Here is a 19,584-nt window from a genome sequence, read left to right as displayed (position 1 = left end):
TTTCAGAGGAGCCACAGAACACATGAAGGGAATTGTGCTCTTTTACTGCTTTTGTGGTGGTTGGCGTGTAACAGCAAGGAATGGATATTGCTTGATGTTGCTTGAATGGCATGTTTTAAGTTCACTTTCCCAACTGTTCCAAGCAGCCTGGAGGTTTGGTGATAAGTCTGGGTCATCCCAGTCTTTAATTTTAGCCCACAACAGCTAAATGGTCACCTTTTGCCCTGGTAGTGAATGTGAGTATGAATCCTAATGGATCGTTCGGAGATGCATGTTGCATGCTCGATGGGGCTGATAGTGATGTCCAAGGGGTATCAGTTGCACAGTTCCACCTGATTCCTAATGCGGGCTCCATTGGGTCAACCTGATTTGGACATTTGTTTATTTTTATCAAGTAAGGAAGTAGCAATAAACATTACGCATTGAGTTCATGCAAGAACAATTTATAGACATGCAGCCCATCATGTTAACAATGATAGAGAGAGATCTGTCATGCACATTTTGAAGCCTGAACATTTTTCCCCAATGTATTTAATTTTGATTGCATTAAACACATTGCAAGTAGCCTAAAGCTAACAGAACAGTGTTTTAGAAGGCCTATATAACTTTATGCTTATACTTAATATTTTAGCGGATGTATTTTCACTCTGCATTTTAACACAGCTCTTCTGAAACTCTGCTGTGTATATGTGACCATTGGTCCTCTTTTTACCAGCATGAAAAATAGGCTAAAACTTTTATTCATATTGTGAATAGATTAAATACAGAAAGCAAACAAAGCATGCTTCCTTTTAATATAATCACTATAGCTGTCAATCAGATGCAGCGCGACTGGCAGTGATTAAGGGGCAAGTCACGCAGAAGCCTTTAACAATCAGCAGATAGAGCATGAACACATCACAACACTATTTGGAAACATCTGCCTATCACTGTGTGCCGGATTGAGTAGAAATAATCTTGGCTTTTGGACCCGCAGCCCACCCGTGCTTACCACACGTCCGACCAAGGCAGACTATACGTTCTTAAATATGACAAAGCATGGAAGTAGCAAAAAAATTGTGTAAAGAAAATATTACACTGATTCTTTGCTTATATTTATGCAGTCCTGGCTGAGGGGAGTTGGCCACCATAATGATTGTAGTTAATCTATTGGAGGGAAAAGAAACAAACAAACAAAAAAAATCTATTGGAGGGGGGAAGTCTACTGACAAATTCCAGGCAAATGTGGGACCAAGGACATTTAGGGATGGCTGAGGACAGAGCAATCCCAAGAGGGTGGTCTTTTTCAATTACAGACAGAAAGAGAGTTGATGAACAGGATAATATTTATGACTATGGAAACATTGCATTGGCAAACAGGGTACTTCAGACACCTGGATGACACTTCATCTTAGAGGATTGACCTCACTGAAGGATTGATGAATGGGCAGACTGGGGTGTACAGCGGGCTATTTTAACCTAGTTCTCAATGTTCCACTGAACATACATCAAAACTGATGCAATCAGTCACCTTGCAGGAAGGACGTTCTCCAGGCGTTTGTACTTTATACCATCTTTATACCAACTGATCCAAATTGTTGTAAAATTACTTCAGTGACACATTATTAATATAATGTTGTCATTAGCCACTTATCAGTTCTTTTTGTGCTCCTCCACATCTCTGTAATTTCAGAAATCCTTTTCGGCACGTGCAGTGTCTCGGTCCCACCAACGGGCAGAGCACATCCTGAAGAACATGCAGCAAGAGGAAGAAAAGAGGAGGCTCGGTCGTGAGGCCAGCATCATCACGGCCATCCCTATCTCTCAAGAGGCCTGCTATGAGCCCACATGTAGTCCCCCACCGGAGCAGGAGGAAGAGGGTGTGTTATTTCTTTGCTATGGTCATCTAGATTTGAAGGGTTATATTATTAAATTGTCCTTTGATATCAAAGGCTTTATTGTAACATAACAACATATTACAGTTTTGCTTTCATGTGCGCGCACAATAGTCTCACGTGCGCGCGCGATAGTTTCACGTGAGCACACAAAACTAAACTTAAAAAAAAAAAATCTGCACATGATCTTTTGATTTTTTTTACTCCAATGTCACCTCGGTAGTTCATGCATTGATGTCCTCAGTTTATTTTAATTTGTCCCAATTTCGAAAATGACCTCTCCCCCCTGAACGGCAGTAGCCAACAATACATTGTATGGGTCAAAAATATTGATTGTTTTTTGTGCAAAAAATCATTAGGATATTACACTGTACCAAGTGAAAAGTTGCATCCACTTAAAAAGTTATTTCAATTGGTAACACCTAAAAAATGTAAGTTTATTCAACTTAAATTTTCATCTAAAGTAAACTAAAGTTAAATTTAATAAACTATTATAAACTGTTATAAATTAAAGTATTTTTTTTACTTTTTACAGTGTAAGTAAAGATCATGTTTTAAAAAGATATTTTGTAAATTTCCTACTGTACTAGGGGTGGCACGGTTCACAAAACCCTCGGTTCAGTTCGTATCAAGGTTCTATGGTCACGGTTCTCGGTTCAGTACTGTTCTTGTTGTTATTTTTTCTTTACATTTTTAACACTCCAGAAATGTATTATCTTATTAATGTATTAATTATCCATTATTTAGGATACAGTATTAAAAAAAAGTTATATAATGTAATCATGCACAAACTGAATTTGACTTGAAGCACATTATTGGGACCATCTCTGAGGAAAGCCAGATGAGATTTTGATAGAGCAAGAGGGAAGACATTGATGATTTCGACATGTTTTTCATTTATTTGGCAAAAAAGAGAATATGTATTGCCATCTACATGAACTTTATGTGCATTTTTAGCACACAAAGATAACTTGCATTTATTAAAATGCCAACTTCAGTGTAGCTCTTAGATTTATCACTGAGAGGCTGCTTTAATACTGAGAGTATATGTGGACGAGAGAGAAACATAACCTTTATACCTGTAATATTTAAATCCGTCTATTTTGTCCACTTTTGACCACTTCTGTCGTGATTACTTTGAGGGGCAATTTCTGAAATAAGATCGCGCAACTTTCACACGCTAGCAAAATGAAACTACGCGGAAATCAGCGGCTTTAATTTTATCAATGAAAGGCTAAAAATAGCGCTAAAGACGTAAAACAGTGTTCAGTACCTCAGATAAATGGTCGGAGAGAAGGCGGTCTCCTGTGGCTGTTCGAGCACATTCAACCCATAGACTGCAGTTCTATCTATTGTTTTATTTCCGCTGTCATCATGGGTAACATGAAATAAAAATATGTATCCACACACCAAACTTATACGACGCTGGCGCATCCTCCAACTGCGGGCAGACTTCATTTTCTCTCCCACTTGCCATTTCTACACGTAACATAACCTGCAGTACTTATACTCCAAACCAGTCACCTCTTCTTTCGCGCGAAAGGGAAACACGCTATCTGAGGTCACATACAGGGCATGCATGAGACTACATTGCGCATTTGCGCATGCCATGAACCGTTGAACCGTGCGGCACACACGCGCTCCGAACCGAGACAAGCGAACCGAACGGTTCGGATTTTTTTCATGGACCGTGCCACCCCTATACTGTCAATATATAAAAAACATTTATATGTGCTGCTAAGGACTCAAAGGCGATTTTCTCAATATTTAGATTTTTGCAACCTCAGATTCCAGACTTTTAAATAGTCAAATATAGTCCTATCCTAACAAACATACATCAATGAAAAACTTATTTATTCCACTTTCATATAATGTATACAACTTAAATAAGAGAAATTGATCCTCATGACTGGTTTTGTGGTCAGGGTCACATGTGGTTTACTCTTTTTTTTTTTCTGTAGAAGATGTGGTGAACCTGACATCACGTCGCCTATCTGTAAGCCCTTCCTGTGCTTCCAGTAACTCCCACAGAAACTACTCCTTCCGCAGAGGCTCTGTGTGGTCCGTGCGGTCTGTGGTCAGTGCGGAGGGTAAGCCCTATTCAAAATTGAAATCTACTTCATAGACATGTTTAATTTAAATATGACAGTTGTACAGTGAGTTTATTGTTTGGTATATATGTTCTTTTAAGACGATGAGAACACAACTGAACTTACACCAACACATCACATGCTGCAGCCGCCACAGGCTGTTTTCCCACCATGCATCTGTGCTGCTGTGTTGCCCATTGTGCACCTGATGGAAGATGTAGATGTCCGTGAGGATGGAGCTGCAGGTGAAACACAGAAGCACCTTTCAACCTTTTTGTCCACAGTTACATGCTGTTTTTTTTTACAACTAATGCTAACTCTTTGTGTTCCCACAGTATGTGCTGTTGCTCAGCAGGTTCTGTGGAACTGTCTGATTGAAGATCCAGCATTGGTTCTTAGACACTTCCTAGAGAAACTCACAGTCAGTAATAGACAGGTAAGAATATGAAAGGTGCGTTCACACCGCCAGCGACTTTTTCACTGTGTGTCTTTTCATTTAGTTGTTAGGATGCATTTCTAATTGTGGTTGTCCTAGTCATGGTAAAAGTCACTGCTGCTGGATGTTGTTTCAGGTTGACATAAAATCTTATTTTCAAACTGCAAAAAAAAAAGATTTGTATATACAATGGCAAGGAAAAGTATGTGAACCACTAGAAATAAACAGGTTTTCTACAGGGATTTGCTATAAAATTTAGGTCACAAGAATAAACAAACACAATGTATATTAGCTGACAACATACAAATCATTCTAGTTTCTTGTGTTTCTTTTTTTTTGAGTCTACCATACGTAAGTCTTTGAAAAAGCACAGTGCCTGTGGCAGAACACCACAGAGGAAGCCGACGCTCTCCTGAAAAACATTGCAAAACAAAAAAAACAACATTTTCTATTTTATATGCTTATAATTTTTTGATTTGTTCTTATTTTATTAGCTCACCCTTATTTTTGCTGTTCTGTAAATTATTCGATTCATGACTCAAAAAACATAATGTGATCCATTTAAACACTTCCATATTGTAAAATTATGTAATTTGACAGTTCACATTGAGGTCCACCCTATTTCACCAAGGTCCACTCAGTTTACAATTTCTGGCCTCGCCACTGGTTGACAGTGTGAACACACATGAAAGTCATGATAGTCTGGAGTATAAACATAATAAATATTATTATTCACAGGATGAACTGATGTACATGTTAAGGAAGCTGCTTCTTAACATCGGGGATTTGCCTGCACAGACCTCTCACATTCTTTTCAACTATCTGGTGAGACCATAGCTTGCTTTTGGAACATTAATGTGGAGATTAAAGGAAGGATTTGTCTTACAGTGTTCAACGGATACATATGTGTTTTGTTGAGGTATTTTACTAGACTGAAATATGGTGGTCTTCTCCTTCTTATCAGGTGGGCTTGATCATGTACTTTGTAAGAACTCCATGTGAGTGGGGTATGGATGCCATATCAGCCACACTGACCTTCCTGTGGGAAATTGTGGGTTATGTGGAAGGACTCTTTTTCAAAGACCTTAAACAGACTATGAAGAAGGAACAGTGTGAGGTCAAGCTTCTGGTCACTGCTTCTATGCCAGGTTGCTTTCTATACAAACAATTAAATTTAGTGTTTAGTCTTAACCATGTAAAGTGGTACAGTATTTACTATGTAGAAAAGAATTTGCTTGTATTCTGGTCATGTTCAGAATTCTCATTACTCTGCCTGCATTTATTTACCTAGGAACAAAAACCCTTGTGGTTCATGGACAGAATGAGTGTGACATTCCCACCCAGCTGCCAGTACATGAGGACACCCAGTTTGAAGCCCTTTTGAAGGTCATTGTCACAGTTTTAGACTTGTTTTGTTTATAAAAGGAGTCAGTGAATGCCTTTACCTGCACAAAATAAGCAGATATCTATCAAGAATCAGCTTTTTAGAGAAACCTGTTTTCATGCGTTTACATCCAATCAAGCAGACATTTATTTGTTACTTTACGCTTCCGTATGTTTACATGTAGTGTTTCAGCCATAATTGACCCTTATGGTTTGTTCGATGTATAACTCAATGTACAAACCAGGAATTAAGATTTGTTTTTGCTCAGGCCTACTAAAGGGTTAATGGTACTACATAGTGATCAACAGTAAAAATGACAAATTTTACCTCTTTGCAAAAGGAAAAACCACCAACAATCAAGAATGCATGATTATATGATGTCATGGCTTTGCAATCAAAAAATGTTGTTATAATGGAAGTACAATTGTGCAAAAACAGTAAATGAGGGAGAGAAAAAATGAAATCTGATGCTGCACAAAAACAAAAAATGTATCAAAGCCAATGTTTTTACTAATCTTTGACATGCCCAATACTGTGAAAAAGTCAAATCAGTGACATCACTTATGAACTTGGCAATTAAATAATTAAAATCATGGAATTTTTGTAAACATTTGGTAGTTTTGATCAGTATTGAGGTTGATTACCAGATTTATGCAGAAAATGTGGAAAAAATATGATAAATCTGATAAATTTTTACAGCTGCTGAACAACCCGAAAGGATAGTGAATTTGAACAACCCACAAGGGTTAAATACATAAAAAAATACATACAAATTAAAATTCCTACAATACACAACTATAGTAATATACCTGTATATGATGCCAGACGTTCATCTAGCTACTGTTTCTTTAAGTAGCACCTACAAAATAACAACCTGATGTTGTTGTTACATTGTTACATTATATTTTACTTATTTTAGATTAAATCCTTTTACATTTTGCTTATCTTTTTCGATAACAGGAGTGTCTTGAGTTCTTCAATATTCCAGAGGCTCGGTCTGCTAACTATTTTCTAATGGATAAGCGTTGGAATCTTATCCACTATGCCAAGGTTTGTTTTGCTACAGTACACTGTAAAAAAATGCAGCATGAATTTAAAACAACTTGCTTTTGCAAGTCAATTCAACCAACTATTATAACTTTGGACTTGTGATAAGTTGACATAACTTATAGACTTATATAACTTATAAAAACAAGTTGAAATTGTTAAACTTAATTTGTTAAGTTAAAGTAACATAAAATATATTGCGGCTTTTTGACTTAAAGTAAAAAAAAATTTTACACAATCAACAGACACATCTCTGTTACAAATGAACACTTGGTTAAAACCTCTCACTTAGGAGTGGTTCAAAAGAAACTTTCTCGCCTTCAAAAAACTTTGTTCGATATCTTAATAAAAACACATCAAAACTTTTCACAAATTCACAGGAGATCATCTTCTGAGAGCACAGATTGCTCAGCCCTGTATAATTATCTAAAGTAGATGTGTTAAAATTAATCTTGCGTTAGTTTGTGCCCCGCTCTCCCCTACTGTTTATATACACATTTAAACTCTTGATACGAAACACTACATTGCTTATAAAATGCCTAAATTATAATTGTCTCCTTTGATATGCATCTCTACATCAGACCTATGTGCGAGACATCTACCCTTTCAGAAGATCAGTGTCTCCACAGCTCAACCTGGTTCACATGCTTCCAGAGAAGGGTCAGGAGCTCATTCAGAAACAGGTGCATTTCAAGTGTTTTAGAGATAACAGAAAGTTCTGCTATGAGAAGAAAAAGGTTTATGTATGAGTAATATGTCATTATAATTCATGACTCTGTATAACTTTTCATCATGTCACTAAAACGTTTTAGAGCACTAAAAACTAAATATGTTACGTCTTACTGCATTTTTGGTCTGATTTATTTTTTGCAGGTGTTTTCTAGGAAGCTGGAAGAGATTGGCAGAGTTCTCTTCATCATCTCACTGACCCAACGTATGCCTGCCATGCACAAACAATCCCATGTCTCCATGCTCCAGGAAGACCTTCTGCGTCTGCCGTCATTTCCGCGCAATGCCATTGATGCTGAGTTCACCCTTTTCAATGAGCCTCTAGGTAAGTTTGGACTTACTGTGCATTTAAGTTAAGGTATTTTATACCTTTTCATCAGTACTTGTTTAAACCCATGATATTTGTGTTATCTTCTTTTTTCAGGAAAAGAGCTCTTTGGTTTAGACACTTTACACAAGGTCCTCTGGATCAAACTCCTGGAGGAGATGTTTCTGGGCATGCCCAGTGAATATCCCTGGGGTGATGAGATTATGCTATTTCTGAATGTGTTTAATGGTGCCTTGCTCCTGCATCCTGAGGACAGCGCTCTCCTCAGGCAATACAGCGCCACTGCCATCAACACAGCTGTGCACTTTAATCACCTCTTCTCTCTTAGCGGCTACCAGTGGATCCTTCCCACAATGATCCAGGTTAGCAGCATAAATGCAAAGATTTTTTGCTATATATTCTGTTTTAAATGTTAACATTTCTCTCTGTACATGGAAGACGTATGCGGATTATGAGAGTAACCCATTGCTGCGTCGAGGGATTGAGTTCTGTTGCAGGCAGTTTTATATCCTCCACCGTAAACCCTTCATCTTGCAGCTGTTCGCTAGTGTGGCCCCGCTGCTGGAATTCACCGTAAGTGTTGTGATGACCTTTCATTGATGGATAAAACCCAGTATTGATGGGCAGTGGATAAATGTACAGTCAGTCAAGAAACCGACGATGATCTATTACACATACCAAATAAATACATATGTGGACATGAAATTATAATCTTGTAGTTCATCTTGAAGCCTTCATAAAAAAACATACTGTTGTTTTACTTAACTTAAATCTCTCAAGTTTTATGTTCACACTAAAATTAATACTGAAGGCCATTTTAAGACAAATGGAAACCATTTTAGATGTTGGCAAGATGCTGCCAAATACCTATCTAACCAACCTTTCCTCTTGCAAGAGCAAGACTTTGTTGTGATCAAGGGGCAACCTTCGATCTCTTTAATAAGACCAATACGGAATTGCTTAAACTGCAATTCATCAATAGGCCGCTAGAGGCTGGCTCCAAAAGGGAGTTAATTCCCATAGACCCCCATGTTGAAATGCCAGACTTTACAGCAGAAATAAATATGATTACAGCCTGGTACAAAAAGTGTTTTTTGTCTTTATAGCTCATTTTACCTTTCATGACAACTGTCAGGGGGTGAACTTTTTTGTAACTCATCCATTTAAATTATATTAAGCCATAAAGTTCTGCATAATTAAGGGCGTGGCCACTTGAGTGACAGGTGAGAAACATAACAGTACAACCTGTACCATGTTACCAAAATAAGTGGGTCAAATAGATAGCATTAACGCGAAATATTTATTGACTAATCAAAATCCAGAAGAAAGCCAAAATATTAAACAGTGTGTTAAATAGTGTTATTGCTTAACATAATGTACAGTGGCAAGAAAAAGTATGTGAACCCCTAGGAATGAACTGGTTTTCTACAGTGATATGCTATAAAATGTGATCTGATCCTCATCTAGGTCCTAACAATAGACAAACACAATGTGCATAGGCTGACAACACACAAATAATTCTAGTTTCCTTTGTCTTTTTTGAAAACACCCATTAAACATTCACAGTGCTGGAGAAAAAAATGTAAGTGAACCCACATACTAATTACTTTAATGAAAGCTAATTTATGTCAGAAGCTGGCAAACTTTAAAGCTGTGGTTTAGTGCTACTTTGATTTATAAAGATTGTGGTCTTTAAAGGAATAGTCCATTTTCTTAAAAGAAAAATCCAGATAATTTACTCACCACCATGTCATCCAAAATGTTGATGTCTTTCTTTGTTCAGTCGAGAAGAAATTATGTTTTTCGAGGAAAACATTGCAGGATTTTTCTCATTTTAATGGACTTTAAAAGACACCAACAATTAATACTTAACTCAACACTTAACAGTTTTTTTCAACGGAGTTTCAAAGGACTCTAAACGATCCCAAACGAGGCATAAGGGTCTTATCTAGCAAACCGATTGTCATTTTTGACAATAAAAATAACAAATATACACTTTTAAACCACAATTTATCATCTAGATCCGGTCCTGAAAGCGTCAGCGTGACCTCACGCAATACGTCATGACGTCAAGACGTCACAGAGGACGAACGCGAAACTCCGCCCCAGTGTTTACAAGTGTGTTGAAAGAGGACCGTTCTGGCGTTGTTGTATGTGGAATGATACTAATTAATGTCTTTGTGTCAGTTTATTGTTTAAAATGGTCCGCAAATGTGCGTTTTATATATGTAACACGTGACCTCCCTACGTCACTACGCATTTACGTGACGTCGTCGCACAGTTCATTCCTAAAGGTTTGCATACTTTTTCTTGCCACTGTAATAATAATATTATCACACTGTGCATATTTTATGTTTTTCTCATAGACCCGTACTAGTACTGGCCTATCAAAAGGTGTGTCTTCCCAGTGTCTTTTTGACCTGCTGGTATCTTTGGAAGGTGAGACCGCAGATTCTCTTGATGCTCTGGAACTGGTAAAGGCTGAGAAACCTCTCCGTTCTCTGGGTAAGATGACATGAAAGGCTCTTGGTGGATACAAAGTTGGCATCAGCCGTACATTTTATTTGGAAACACTTTTCAGACAGATCATATTGCTGTTGATTTTTTGCAGACTTTTGCTATGGTAATGAAGATCTGGCGTTCTCGATCAGTGAAGCCATTAAGCTGTGCGTTACTGTTGTCGCTTATGCCCCAGAATCCTTCCGCAGGTTTGTCACTTGTACACCAAATTAATTTTAGCCTTAATGATCTTTTCTTTACCAAAATAGGTATAAGGGTTGTTGACAAAAGATATTGACAGTAACCCTTTGAACAATTTTTTTTACATTAAATAGTGCATTTTTCCCTTAAATCAATCCTTTGATTTTACCACCTCATTGTCATGGTACTGTGGTTTTTATTCTATATAATTTCTTGGTTAAAGAGGTTACATAACTGCATGTACATTGCCTGGCAAACACCAGACCAGTCTCTTAGAGAATGAGACGTGGTCTGGGAACCATATGCTCATTTTCTCATTTTGAGGCATGGTTTACGAATGCCCAGAGCCATTTATTGGGCTTTACGAATGTCTATCAAATGCGTCTGTACGTAGCTCATAGCCACTCGTTTCAATTATACCAGATGACGTATGTAGAGCGACATCAATTCAAACGTAAACTACTTTTATCGGTACGTGTGCACACAGCTGAAAGCTATGCAACTAAACCGGTAGCTGTATATTGATATTGAAAAGCAACACAATTTAGTGGCATTGTGACAACCACAGTCCAGGCATAATGACAATATGATATTTATAAGTACCACTTACCATTTATAAGTTAATTTGACTTTGTCGACGACAATGCCTAGCAGGTTGGTCCTATAAAACTCCGTGGCTATCATGTCTTGCCATATCCAAACATCTTTCTTGGATATGAAATTGTTTAATGCGAAAAGTTGCTCTTTTTTAAATAAACTTGTGGTCAAAACTACTTAGAACACTATCTTAGGCTACGTTTACACGGAAACGATCTGAAAAGAAAACGCAAAAGTGCTGTTGCATTATTACTTTTAATTCTGCGTTTATATGAGCGTTTTGAGGGGGAAATCTGCGTGCATATAGAGACCCAAAAGTGTGTGATATTTGATGTAGTATGCACTCCAGGTCTCGTCCAAAGCCGTCTGGTTTGCCTCCGATGAATTGTCGCATCAACAATTTGAAGGAGGTAATTAATGCGCCTTCTCTGATCAGAAATACTAGCTGTGAATATTTCGAACAACTGCTAGAAAACTTGAAGGTCCGACATATGTTTTTAAATGATCGTAGCTCAAATATGCATTTTAGCCTGGTAGCAGGATAAGCCCTGTCTGGGAAACCACACCATTGTTTTCCCATATCAGATGTAGGTTGCTTCAGGTTGAGTTGTGATTTTAAAGTGTAGTTGTGGTCAGAGACGAATTGATCCTCCCATTGTGTTTCTGCATCACAGTTTAGGAACATGTTGATTGTAACAAAGCGATTTTCTCCAAACCCTGATAACATTTGCATCCTACTGTAAACTATAACAGCATATTTAGCACACAACACCTGACAGAGCTTACAAATATCGCGTTATTTACTCACAGTTTTCCACGTGTAGATGCAGAAAGGTGTTTTCAACCATGATAAGTAAATTCCAAATGCATCATTTTTTTTCTTGTAGCACATCCTGAAGTTTGACTTCTCTTTTCAAGAATAATAGTAAATCAAGTTTAAATGTGAGGAGATGCTGTCGGTCGAAAGTAACACTTGCTAAAACTTATGTTCCCTGATAATGTCTCCTAGAGGTAACATGTATAACGTGAAAAGGATAGGACCCAGTACTGATCCCTGCGGTACACTGTATTTAACAGGAGAGTGATATGACATTTCCTCATTTACATAAACAAAGTGATAGTGGTTGGTTAAATAAGATCTAAACCAGGCTAACACCTGACCATTGATGCCAACATAGTTTTGTAGTCTATTGAGTAAGATTGGGTGATCTATTGTGTCAAAGGCTGCAGTAAGGTCTAGTAACATAAGAATTGAGATTTCACCACGATCGGATGGTAAAAGTAGATCATGTGTAACTCTAAGCAGGGCTGTCTATGTGCTATGGTAGGGCCTGAACCCTGATGGGATCTTTTCATACATACTATTAATCACTAAGAATGTGCATAGTTGGCTTGCCACTACTTTTGCTAGTATTTTAGAAAGAAAGAGGAGATTTTCAGATTGGTCTAAAACTATTAAGCTCTCCCTGGTCGAGGAGTGGCTTTGTCATGAGGGGTCTAATAACTGCCAGTTCGAAAGCTTTTGGAACATATCCTAGTTCTAGCGATGACTTAATGATATTTAGTATTGGGTCTGACACTACAAGGAATGCATCTTTAAGTAATTTTGTGGGAACAAGATCTAATATACATAATGATTATTTGGATGATTTTATTAATTTTGAGAGCTTCTCTATTGTAGTAGCTTTAAATGACTAAGTTATTCAGACGTATCACTGCCTAAAAGTTCTTAGATTCTCTGCTTCTCTTCATCCATTTAGTCTGCAGATGCTGATGGTTCTGGAGGCTTTGGTTCCATGTTATCTACAGAAGCTAAAGAATAACATGCAGACTCTAGAGTCTGCATCCGCAGCTAGAGATGAGATTACTGCTATAGCTGCTCTGGCCACCTCTCTTCAGGCTCTGCTCTACAGTGTGGAGGCGTTGACACGGTTAGACAGACAACACAAGCCTTTGATCTAATTATTCCCTACCCTTAAGTCCTAGATGTTCCCTTTATAGAGGTCAGGTGTAAATGTTATTGTATTATAATTCTTGTTCCTCAGACCTATGACTGCACCTCAAATGAGTCGATGTGATCAAGGCCACAAAGGAGCGACTACAGCCAATCACGCCACATCTGGGGGAACAAACACCAGGTCAGTGTCACTATGTGTCTGTAGATAAGAAAACACTAGGCATGAAATAGACCACATTTCAAACATTTACAATATTTTATATTTTAGAGCAATAGCTCATTTGTTGTCTTTTCTCAATGTTATTTGCCTTTTTAAAAATCAACTTCTGAGTAGCTTTTTGTCTTTCTTTTCTGTTGGCTCAGTTTGTGCCTGTTTGTCCCAGCCCTGTTTTGTTTTTGAGTCTTTAAAAGACTTTTTCATGAAGAATGATTTAAAAATTGTCTGCTGACTCTGCAGGGATAATCTGCACCTGCTGGAGGAGGGTCAGGGAATACTGAGAGAGGAATTGGACGAACGCATAGCACGTGAAGAATTCCGACGTCCTCGCGAGTCTCTACTTAACATCTGCACAGAGTTCTACAAGCACTGTGGGCCGCGCCTTAAAATCCTGCAGAACGTGGCAGGAGAACCTAGAGTCACTGCACCAGAACTGCTGGATATTAAGTCTCATATGAGGTCAGATATTAGAAGAGAGAACTTTCAATAAATCAAACACAAAACTTTATTCTAATAAAAAAGCTTGCAGTGTGTGTTTTTACTATTCACTGGATTGGTTAAATGCAGATGTTACATTGCAAATATGGGTTAGCGTACTTTGGTTATTACGTCTCTCTCACTTTTCACTTTTTTCACTTAAGCCTTTGTGTTTTCCAGACTGGCAGAAATCGCCCACTCTCTTTTAAAACTGGCCCCATATGACACTCTAACCATGGAGAGTCGAGGGCTACGCCGGTACATCACAGAAATGCTGCCCATAACTGATTGGTCTGCAGAAGCAGTCCGTCCCGCCCTCATCCTGATTTTGAAAAGGCTGGACCGCATGTTTAACAAGATTCATAAGATGCCCACTCTCAGGTGCGTTTACCCTCAGGCTCTGCGCACCAGGTATATCCTTACATTGATCTCTAGCTCTCCACCATCTGTGATTTGATGGCTGGCTGTTACTGCTACTACTGCTTCTGTACTACTGTACTTTGAGTTTGTTGTACTCCTTTGCTGTCTTCCTTACTTTTATTATGGGATCATTATAGACGGTTTCAGCAGTAACTACATAAACAAGCGGCTGTCGCGGTCCGCACGTAACTTCCGGTAAACTCTGCTAATAATAAATAACCACAAAGTACTTTAAACGTAGTTTATTTATATAACAAGTAAAAAAAACAACACATAGATTACCTAGGAAACCAAAACATTTGATATTTTGGACGAGGCATTTGTTCAAGAGATCAGTTTAGCAACTAGTCAGACCATTAAAAAAATGAAACCGGAAGTAAAGTTCGGATCCAGATGTGTATCACGTGCGTCCGCTGAAACCGTCTATAAAGCAATATATAACACTTTCACTGAATGAAAGAATGATATTTTAACCAAATGCTCTCGGCACATATTATATGTTTATCAAATACTTTCGCTTCAAATATGCTTAATCCCGGCCTCAGGTCATTCTAAAGGGCACGCTGATTTTGTTTAGCAAAGTCCTCAACCGTGTGTCAAATTCAAATTTTTGTTTCTTCTAAGTATTTGGACCAAGCGTGCCACACAAGCCCTGAAAAGTGAAGCCAAAACGTCTCGATCGCCCCCCAGTGACTGGTCCCAGTATAGGTCATAAACCCCGCCTCCCCATGTTATTCAATGTGACTTGAGACCAACTAATCAATTTAATTACACTTCAATTATCTTTTTCCGAAGCTGGTTTCTGTCATTTACTGTAGTTTTTATCACGCTGATGTATATTCAAGTGTTTGTTTTTAAAATAAATTTGTTTTTAGTTAGTTATTTAATGATATGAAAAACGGTGGTGTCACATCATGATTGACAGCTGTGTTATGCGCATTCTGCGAGAGCAAGGGCGGGGCCTTGCTTTCGCTGCTTTACTTCCTCCTTACTACTGCGCAGGACTGGTCCCGAAATCGCTACTGCGCAGACTCAAGACCCAATATGTCAGCGGCAGCACCGTATCGGGACACTGGCGGCTTCACTTTTCAATAATGGAAGAGAGCGAACGGGCGTCGTCCATCTTTTTTTACAGTCTATGATTTGGACCTAAATACAATGTGGCAGGCACATTACAGCTCTCCCTGGCATGTGGTTCAGTTTCTTCATTTTTACCTTTTGAAATCTGACTTTCATCATTTGCAATGTTTAGTTGCATTTTTTGTGATTTAGCAACTGTTTACTATGTCTTTTCCAAAGAAGTAAATTTTTTTAGAAGTGGAGGGCCAAAAATGCATGGTTTTGAAGCGAAAGATACCAATGAAATGACTCGTGAAAATAAATTTGTGAAAATAAGGTATTTCAATTAAGTAAGGAATAATTGACGACCGGCCATTGAATTATAAGAAAATAATGCACACCCAAGGTGCAATGTGTTACACCGTGGGTGTGCATTATTTTCAAATAATTCAAAGGACCGTAGTCAATTATTCCTCTTATACCACGGTTACCACAAACATTGCTCTGGTGCCTATTTTTTAGACATTTGACAAGTTAGGTGTGCGGTTATCAGAAATTAATGCATACCTACGGAACATTTCTCAGCCAATCAGAATACAGCATTCAACAGACCCGTGGTATAATGACTAATAACATTTTTATTGCAATTAAAGTGAAATTACTAAACCTAAACATGAAGAGCCTGAAAATAGCTCATTTACATGAAAACATGTCTGACGCACTTGGAGGGTTTTGCATCTGAACTCTTCATATTATGAAGATTTGCTTACGTCGCATAAAAAACGTGTTTTTACTTGTTTTTTGCTGCATTGATCACAGTGAGGTCTGTTTAGATTGTTAATGTAATGGATTTTAAGAGGCGTTCATATAAGTCACCAGTACAGAAGAGTTTTGTGTAAGTGTGCACTCACTGACAGAATTTTGTCATAATAAAGAACAGTGCAAATATGAGCTTTCATTGTGCTGTGTAGTCACTCATTCATTTTAATGGTTTAGCTTCACCGATTATAACAATAGTTTTTGCAAGATTAAACTGAAGTGATGGGAAACGTTTTTAGCTTGCTTGCTATATACAGTTTGCCCTCAATTTGAAGAACAATTTTGTTTTTGATGCTAGTAAGAACCAGTGTAAAGTCTTGTTTTACTAATGCATCAAACAGCAGTACTATATTAATTGACATTAATAGTAATGATAAGAATATAAGGGCAATAACAATATTTGTTTTGTTTTAATCTTTCAGCCCTCTGTAATGAGTGCCTTTTTATTTTACATTCGTAACATCTGATTTCTCCACCTTAGCAAGCTTCTGTGTAAAGCCTTAAACTTTGGTTTGGTTGTTATTTTTATAATTTATATTCTGATTATTGTTGTTAAATTAATTCATAAATTTTTTCTTAAAGAGCACCAATTATGCTAATAAATTAGCACGTTAGCACGTTATTGTAATATCCCATAGTACATACATGTTATTAAAACTTGAACTAATGCACTGTGAGTCTTATAAATTGCTTACATACCTCACCGATTTCTGCATGTCTGGAAAACGCTCGGATTTAGTTCCTGTCTCCGCCTCCCAAAATGTCTAGTGTATTCGGATTGGTCAGATGACTACTCAACTGTTATTGGTCAACTGGGTTCGGCGTGTGTTTAAAAGGTTACGCCCCTGACTACGCGTGGATTTTCCGGTTCTGACTGAGAGTCACAGGCAACGTAAACAAGCGCTATATTTCTCTATAAACGATGGTGTCTGTACTGCCTTACCACTTCAAGCTCGATCCAGAGAGTTCAGACGGCCGTTACGATGTAAGCTATCTCCGTCAATGAACGCGATTGGATTTAACTTTTTTAGGTGTCCTTAGCTCTGCCAGAATGCTAAACGAAGACGAAAATGTGTAGCAAAGACATCCAAAAGGTAATTATAACGTACTACATTACTTTGCAAACTATATGGAAACACCAAATGTAGCACATAGAAGGATTTATTTGAAATGATTATAAAACTATTTCACTTATTAACATTATTTTACTATAGTAAACTTTATTATAAAAGACCGCTTACATACTATATTACTGTGCAAACTATATGGAAACACCAAATGTAGCACATAGAAAGTATTTGTTGAAATGATTATAAAACTATTTCACTTATTAACATTATTTTACTATAGTAAACTTTATTATAAAAGACTGTTACATACTATATTACTGTGCAAACTATATGGAAACACCAAATGTAGCACAAAGAAAGTATTAATTGAAATGAATGTTCTACATTATTTCACTATGGTAAACTTTTTTATGAAAGACTGCTTACTTATAAGTGCTATGTTTTTACTTATTAGGTTTTAAGAAGAATGCAACATGTTCCAGGGCGTCTTACCTGCGTGATTCATCATCCAGGTTTTGCACAAATTGTCTAAATCCCTACACACAGAACATTTATTGTACCGACTATAAGCCTTTGAGGTGCAGGACTACAGTAAGTTTTATTACATTTTTAAACCAATAACACTAAAGTATCATTATAGTAACAAAGTACCAAAAAGAACAAAAGATGCAACTTTAAAGAAAATATAATAGTCAGTCCAAATTTTTTTTATTTATTACAAATATATATTTAAATGTTAAACAATATACAAATAAACATACTTTAGTAACCATATTGTGCTCTTGTTTCAAAATTGTTCAATTAATTTCTTACAGCTATCTATTCAGATAAATGGCACAGCAAAGCTTTGTCAGCTGGTGCTATTTAAGACGACACTATAAGGTTATCATCCTGTCGTGTGTTGTTCTCCAGATACGCTTGGAGCTTCCTGATCAGATCGGTCACAATTTTGGCTTTCGACGACCCCTGCACTGAAGATGGCATGCAATCACGTCCTCCTTTGAAGTTCTCTCAAACTGTGATGCCAGGTCCATTGGAATCGGGGTTTCCTTCAGCTTATCTTCAAATACCTCATCAAACACAAGCCTGATCACATCATCCACATAACTGTAGAAATATTGCAGTCAATAAATCTTTTGTTTTAATCATTTATTTCCCTGCTTCATACATTAAGTTTTTAATTATGAATGTATTTTAAATAAAACATTACTGCTTACGGTATGTCACTTGTGTGTTTTGGGAACATAGCCTTGTACTTTCCCTCTCCTGCTTTTGTTACGGCTTGGTGACATTGTAATGGATGGCTGCAAGGTACAAATACCTGTAAAATATAAACAAGCAATTAATTTATTGTAAAAGTAAATACTACTTTATTTAACACAGTTACTAAAATACTTAAATACCTGCACAGCATTCCAATTAATGAGAAAATCAAATTTTTTTGCTGCAAATCTGAAATCTCAGGCTACGGACGGCAAAGGCATCCACTGATGATGGTGATGGAAACATTGTGAAACGATGCTACTGCCTGGGTTCCTATTATTATGCAGAGAAAAAAAACTTTGTCATCATCAGTTATACATTTAAGACTGGTAGTGGTTTCACTAGGTAAATACATCATATGTGTTAAACACCTTTGCTCCTCATATGCCAGTCTGACTCCTTGTACTGTGTGTAATGATGTTGCATGTTTGCATACAGTGTAGAAGGATGTGTACAGCTGCGAATCTAGGATATAGACAAATAAAACAAAAATGTATTCAGTCAAAAAGAAATATTATAAGAATAGAGTACAACGACTATAAATCGTTAGACTATTCATTAAAACGTAAATGTATTACATATTACATGGCCCAACATTAGCAACACACATTACGTGTTTACTTCGTTTCAAAATCTAAGAAAGCTTCAAGTAAATACAACAGTAAAATACATATAACTTTAAACAAATCATCTGTATAGAGTTTCTTGAGTTTGATCATGAGAACAAATTTTACCGGTAACAGTTTAGCTGGCATTTGTATTTGTATTTATCTTAGCAACTTAGCAAGTTTGTAAACATGTCTAAACCAACATCGATAAAAAAAACGAAAGCCTGCATAATACAACATACACGTGTGTAAATATGGTACGTTGTTTATGAAATACAGTATTACAACACAAAACAATTAGCTTGCAAGCTTAGCTCTACACGCACATTATGTTAATCTCCGGTTACCGGTTACGTAATGTACAGTAAAAGGCAAATAATAAACATGAATACTTACAGTCTGTGATCCAGAAGTGCACATCCAACTTTCAAGAGGAGACATCGCGCAAATCCAGCTTTGGTTCATGAGAAGCAGTTATTGTGAAAACTCCGTGAACAACTTCTGACTGG

At 37.3% G+C, this 19,584-nt stretch overlaps 1 protein-coding gene and 1 long non-coding RNA gene across 7 annotated transcripts in view; one reads left to right on the top strand and one right to left on the bottom strand.

The window, feature by feature from the left end:
- The window catches only part of unc80 (unc-80 homolog (C. elegans)), an 88,701-nt gene that overhangs the window by 49,650 nt on the left and 19,467 nt on the right, over positions 1–19,584 (top strand). For all 6 annotated transcript variants that reach the window (XM_073815380.1, XM_065240007.2, XM_065240006.2 and 3 more), the window contains 18 exons: positions 1,673–1,859; positions 3,836–3,964; positions 4,066–4,209; positions 4,300–4,400; positions 5,139–5,225; positions 5,365–5,548; positions 5,692–5,786; positions 6,745–6,834; positions 7,413–7,514; positions 7,705–7,885; positions 7,985–8,250; positions 8,327–8,461; positions 10,255–10,393; positions 10,500–10,596; positions 12,946–13,116; positions 13,231–13,323; positions 13,600–13,818; positions 14,017–14,217. In XM_073815380.1, the coding sequence (XP_073671481.1) occupies positions 1,673–1,859; positions 3,836–3,964; positions 4,066–4,209; positions 4,300–4,400; positions 5,139–5,225; positions 5,365–5,548; positions 5,692–5,786; positions 6,745–6,834; positions 7,413–7,514; positions 7,705–7,885; positions 7,985–8,250; positions 8,327–8,461; positions 10,255–10,393; positions 10,500–10,596; positions 12,946–13,116; positions 13,231–13,323; positions 13,600–13,818; positions 14,017–14,217 (2,621 nt within the window). The remainder of the gene's footprint in view (positions 1–1,672; positions 1,860–3,835; positions 3,965–4,065; positions 4,210–4,299; positions 4,401–5,138; positions 5,226–5,364; positions 5,549–5,691; positions 5,787–6,744; positions 6,835–7,412; positions 7,515–7,704; positions 7,886–7,984; positions 8,251–8,326; positions 8,462–10,254; positions 10,394–10,499; positions 10,597–12,945; positions 13,117–13,230; positions 13,324–13,599; positions 13,819–14,016; positions 14,218–19,584) is intronic.
- Positions 18,026–19,493, bottom strand: LOC141282402 (uncharacterized). The gene is made up of 5 exons (XR_012337022.1): positions 19,472–19,493; positions 18,839–18,932; positions 18,608–18,740; positions 18,422–18,525; positions 18,026–18,311 (listed from the first exon to the last, which is right to left on the bottom strand). It is a non-coding gene; the product is annotated as an uncharacterized lncRNA (long non-coding RNA).

Source organism: Paramisgurnus dabryanus, chromosome 7 (assembly GCF_030506205.2).
Source record: "Paramisgurnus dabryanus chromosome 7, PD_genome_1.1, whole genome shotgun sequence".
Classification (NCBI taxonomy): Eukaryota; Metazoa; Chordata; class Actinopteri; order Cypriniformes; family Cobitidae; genus Paramisgurnus; species Paramisgurnus dabryanus.
This window is presented reverse-complemented; position numbering and strand designations above follow the sequence as displayed.